Source organism: Macadamia integrifolia, chromosome 2 (genome assembly GCF_013358625.1).
Source record: "Macadamia integrifolia cultivar HAES 741 chromosome 2, SCU_Mint_v3, whole genome shotgun sequence".
Taxonomy (NCBI): domain Eukaryota; kingdom Viridiplantae; phylum Streptophyta; class Magnoliopsida; order Proteales; family Proteaceae; genus Macadamia; species Macadamia integrifolia.
The window spans coordinates 9,089,210-9,094,294 of NC_056558.1; the positions used below are offsets into that span (position 1 = coordinate 9,089,210).

General features: G+C 36.3%; 1 protein-coding gene across 1 annotated transcript; it reads right to left on the reverse strand.

The window, feature by feature from the left end:
* Window positions 1-208: 208 nt before the first annotated feature.
* LOC122087405 (non-symbiotic hemoglobin 2) lies at window positions 209-2,298 on the reverse strand. The gene is made up of 4 exons (XM_042656525.1): window positions 2,138-2,298; window positions 1,925-2,039; window positions 610-726; window positions 209-487 (listed from the first exon to the last, which is right to left on the reverse strand). The coding sequence occupies exons 1-4, from the start codon at window positions 2,230-2,232 to the stop codon at window positions 347-349; spliced, it is 468 nt and encodes a 155-aa protein (XP_042512459.1). The 5' UTR covers window positions 2,233-2,298; the 3' UTR covers window positions 209-346.
* Between the last annotated feature and the right edge of the window lie 2,787 nt (window positions 2,299-5,085).

The following is a 5,085-nucleotide window of genomic DNA, read 5'->3' on the forward strand; positions in this document are numbered from 1 at the left end:
TTCTAGGTTTTTTTTTTTTCTTTTCTTTTTTATAAAATTCCTATTTTACCCTTAAAAAACGGATACGCATTTAAAACGGATTCTTTTGCCGTTTCCATTTTTTTCCGTATTGCATGGAAGCATACGGCAAAACGTGTTTTAAACGGCAAAAAAACACGAACGCGTTTTAACTAACAGTGATTCCACCTCGTAAGTGGTATCCGAACCATGAGTCAAAGCATTTAATGCATCATTTGAGAAAATTTTTTAGGGAGGAGAGAGAGAGAGGTGCCGAACGCATGAGAAACCATCTAGTCTAGATATATTTATTTCACACACATCTCAAGACAACAAACCCCACACGATCTCATGAAGCTACCTGCTCCATCTCAGCTTTAATGGCTGCAGCCAAGTGATCATAGGCCTCACCCCATGCATTGCCCATATTCTTACTCCATTTCTCCCCCATTTCCTCTTCTATCGTCCTCAGTAGAGCTTCCTTCACCACCTGGATTCCGGTTACAGATTTAAACAGGTGAAACTAATAAGAACTATATAATAGAACAACAATTCAACACTTATTGAGCAAAAAAGAAGAGGAATTGAAGTGTTAAACAGAGTAATAAGTACCCCGAAATGGGCATCGATCACTCCCTTCTTGAGATGTACAGATCCCAAGTTCTTCAAAGTATTATCGGCAACCACCACCTCACCCTTCTCCCGCAGTTGAACGGCCGACTCACACGTCTTTCTCGTCAAACATTGCAGATTAGTTAAATAATAATAATAATAATAATAATAATAATAATAATAATAATAATAAAACACTTAGGGAATACTAAATATCAAATTAAGAATAATATCCTTCATAATTATACTATTTACCTTGGTTCTAACAAAATAGGCATCTTGCCTAACCTTAGAACATTCCTCAAGGTTCTTCTATGTTTTTCTCCTTCTTTGAACCATTCACTTCCACAATGTTTCTTTCAATCTACCATTTGAGTTTCCAAAAAGGTGTGTGAATCAAAGGGGAAGAAAGAAGAGAAATATAGAAAATTGTTGGTGAGAGTTTGAAGTGTTTGTTTCAAACAACAAAAGGCACATTCACACTTAAGTAGCCGTATCATACCGTATCGGTACGATACAGTTCGATACTATACAATACAGTCGATACGTATAGATATGATACCGATACGTATCGATACGTACCGATACTCACAGGAATTTTCATATTTTCAAAAGTTCGTATCGCAGAGTATCGTATGTATCGGTACCGATACTATACGACACGATACGGTACTACCGATACGTCGACACAAAAGAGGGCCCAAAATTCCCTGTAACATATCGGTATGTATCATGCCAATGCCTACCGATACGGATACGTATCGACCAATACAGCACGATACGCACCGATACTTAAAACCGTGGTTTCACCCCATTTTGATGTATCCCCTATTTGGTTGGATGTTTCTCCTTCTTCCTATAATTTTGTTGTATCCCTCTATTTTGTTGTTCCCTATCCATTTATATGCTTATCTTTAGCGTATCTTAGCGTATCTCCGATACGATACGATATCCTCTAATACGTCTTTAATTTTGCCCGATCGATACTTTAATCCTTGCCTCTATCTGGTTGGATATTTTTTTCCTCCCTTTATTTTGTTTCCTCTCTTTGCCCTAGGATTTAGTGATTCTTATGTTGTGTTGACTCATTAGGGCATTACCCATGATTAACTTTTCTCGCTTGCGTGTTGTATGTTTTTCCATTTTTATTTTAATATATTTTCATTCATCCAAAAAATAAATAAAAATAAAAACGATAGTGTGTACCTGATACTCATGCATGCCCTCCCAATGTTCTCCCCTAGCATCTTATTCTTGCCCCTTTTCAGAAAAAAAAATAAAATAAAATAATTGGGTGACATCCATGACCACTCACCATCTTGAAGACCTTCATAGCATGGACCTTTAGCCTGGGATTGTTCTCCGGGATCTCATTTGTATCCATCATAAATGAGAACATCCCCTTCGCCGCAGGTGCAATCTCAAAGATCCTATCACATCAGAAGATAGAAACACATAAATTTATTTTAAAAAAAAAAGGAAAGAAAGATATATCCATCTTCATCTTCTTCCTTTTAGTAATACTTACTTGGTGAAGAAACGAAAACTAAGTTGAGGAACATTTTGCTTCATAATCTCCCATGCCTCAGTCACCAAGGCTTCTTGTTGCTCTGTAAAACTCATTTTTATATCTAGGTCTCTGTGATGACTGATGAATTGATGATGATGATGACGACTATTTATAGGCTACAACAGCCACCCCGTGAGCTTCAACTGCCATGCATGCTTTAGGTTTTCGTCATTAATTTATTGATGTCACATGGCCATTACCATGTGGTTATGATATAACTATGGTTTTGACCGTCGGATATGTTGCCGCAGGCCCCATGACTTAATTGTATTCATATCTAACGGCTGCATTCAACTTATTATTTTATTGACTTCTTGTGGGCCTTGTAGGATGACATGTGGATCATGAGGTGTCTATAAGAGTCTAGTGGCTCACAGCTTTCTCTGACACTGTAACCAAATGAGTCTTTTGCTTTTTTTCATTTTATAACTAATAAATGAGTTGTTGACTTGAAGATTTTTGGATTCTGAGAAGCTGATGGGTTTTTTTCGAGACTCTCAGGCAAACGTTATGTTTTCCAATAGAAAATATATAGATATTCAGATAGACTTTGAAATCGAATGGTGGGTGTTGGTGTATGGAATGGAGCATGCAAGAGAGATGAATGTAAAGGGATGAATGTTTAAAAATTATGGATAGAATGTGATTCATTTGTGATGATTGATGCTTCTTGGGGAGGGGATGGATTACGGCAAAAGTGATTTTTCTGTCAATTATATCTCGGATGGATCTAGTGTAAGGTAATTATTCATTATTATAGAGAGGCTAATCTAACAATGGATTTTCTTGTAAAAATTGGCGATAAAATTGGGAATATCACCTTGGATTAATGCATTTTCATGCACTATTGTTGATGAACTTCTTATTAATGCTCAACATCATTCAAGATTTTAGTTTTTAATTGTGATCCAACCCTTATTGATGGCGATGCTAAAGGAGATAGTCTTGCTTTATTGTTTGAATATCTGGCAATAATCAACCCTTGTATGTTTGTTTTTCTGTTTTTTTTAACATGCGAATGACCCTTTAGCGGGACAAAAGAGTAGTTGGCTTCTTATCAACTTCAAAAGCCAAGGAGCCTAGCAAGTGTTTGATTTAACAAAAAAATGAAAAAATATAAAATATAAATTTGCAGATGACCCTTTAGTTAGACAAAAGAGTAGTTGGCTTCTTATCAACTTCAAAAGACAAGGAGCCTAGCAAGTATTTGATTTAAAAAAAAAAAATATATATATATATATATATATATATAAATAATAAAGCATTCTGTTTTGCTTATGAATAGAGAAGAACTAAAGAAACTCACCGAGCTATTGACTATTGAAAAGGAGCATTTTATCAATTATCAATATTCTAAATAGAAATTTCCTCTCCATTCCTTGGCGAATTAAGACCATCATCGTCGATTGTTGGGCCCCAACGGATCATTTTGATCAAATATCTTGTCATTACATTCTTTGCGAAGGAAATCCAGCTGCTAAATCGTTAGCATCTCTTGGAGCAGCCTCTCAATGCCATAGCTTATGGCCTTATCTCTCCTCGCTTTTTATCTTCCATTTTATTTTTAGATGGTTATAGCAATTTTTTTTCTTCGTTGTTCTAGGTAAGCTTTCATAGATTATATATATATATATATATATATATATAAGGATGTGAATTTGAAACCGAAATTGTTTACCAAAATCAAACAGAGCTATTACACCAAAGTTGCAAAACCGTTTAGTAAATGCTTCGGTTACAGTTTCAAGTTTCAGGGCGATTAGTTAAACGGGTTAAAACCAAACTGAGCCGTTTAACCCGTGGTTTCGTGGTTTAAAACCGAATTGAAACCGTAAAAATCGAATCGTTTAATCTGGTATCAGAGCCACGGTGGTGGTGAATTCGGTTTATTTCTTTACAGATTTCTTTTCTTTTGAGTAATCATTTTATTTCTTAAGTTTTTCGATGCGATATATGCCTTTGGACTCTTGGGAGGAGTGGCAAAAGAGTGTAAGACCATGTTTGTGCCCAAGTTATGTTGGAAATACCATCTTAAAACTTAGATCTAGGTGGTTACCCTAAGACTAAGACTTCTCAAATTATGAATCGTTTACCCCGTTCCATTCGATGAGATAGGCAAGTGAGGCAAGCACAAGTTCTAACGTACTTGATTATGATGAACAAACAACAAGAATTAACCGAAGACTTCAAAGCTGGGATATGCCCAAAATTTCAAGAAATGATATCTATGATCGAGACTGGTTCAGACTCGAAACAGTCAAGACCATAGAACAAACTATTAATTTACCCCTCAAACACAAGAAATTCAACTATTTTGATCCAATTACTTTACAAGAATTATACAAAGACCACAAATATAATTATGTCCATATTGGATTAGTCCAAGTGGCCATCAAACCCCTTCACCGTGAAGGACTCAACACTTCCATGTTGTTAGCCCTTCGAGACCAAAGATTCTTTGAGTTTAATGATTCCCTTCTGGGAGCCATTTCAATGTCTATCCAAATATGTTCATAGCCCTTGAAGACCCAAATATTTTACATTCACTCAAACTTAACCTCAAAACTCACGGTTACAAATTGATGCATGGAACCATTCCAATTTCCATCATCCATCGCATTAAATACAAAGCCATAAAATCTGTCCAACCACGTGCCAAACGAACATCTTCAAAAGGCCAAACCCTTTACCTTGAAACTGATTGTATTCAAGACAAATTGTCTACCCAAAACTTTGCCGTTGGGAGGATATTACCTTCCCTGAGGAATGGCAGCTGCAAACCACTGCAATTCCCCCTCAAGTTTCAAACACCAGTATCTGTTCTATTTCCCAAGACTTAGACGGATTAGTGTCCATTCGGTTTAACCGACAAGCACCCCCTCCTATTTACCAGAGCTCAAGAAGGT

What these genes read in the sequence shown, in the direction of transcription:
- LOC122087405 (XM_042656525.1), bottom strand. Translation starts at nt 2,232, where the DNA reads ATGAGTTTTACAGAGCAACAAGAAGCCTTGGTGACTGAGGCATGGGAG. An exon ending in AGTTTTCGTTTCTTCACCAA is followed by an intron (nt 2,040 to 2,137) that starts GTAAGTATTACT and finishes CTGATGTGATAG; the next exon opens with GATCTTTGAGATTGCACCTG. An exon ending in CTATGAAGGTCTTCAAGATG is followed by an intron (nt 727 to 1,924) that starts GTGAGTGGTCAT and finishes TTGACGAGAAAG; the next exon opens with ACGTGTGAGTCGGCCGTTCA.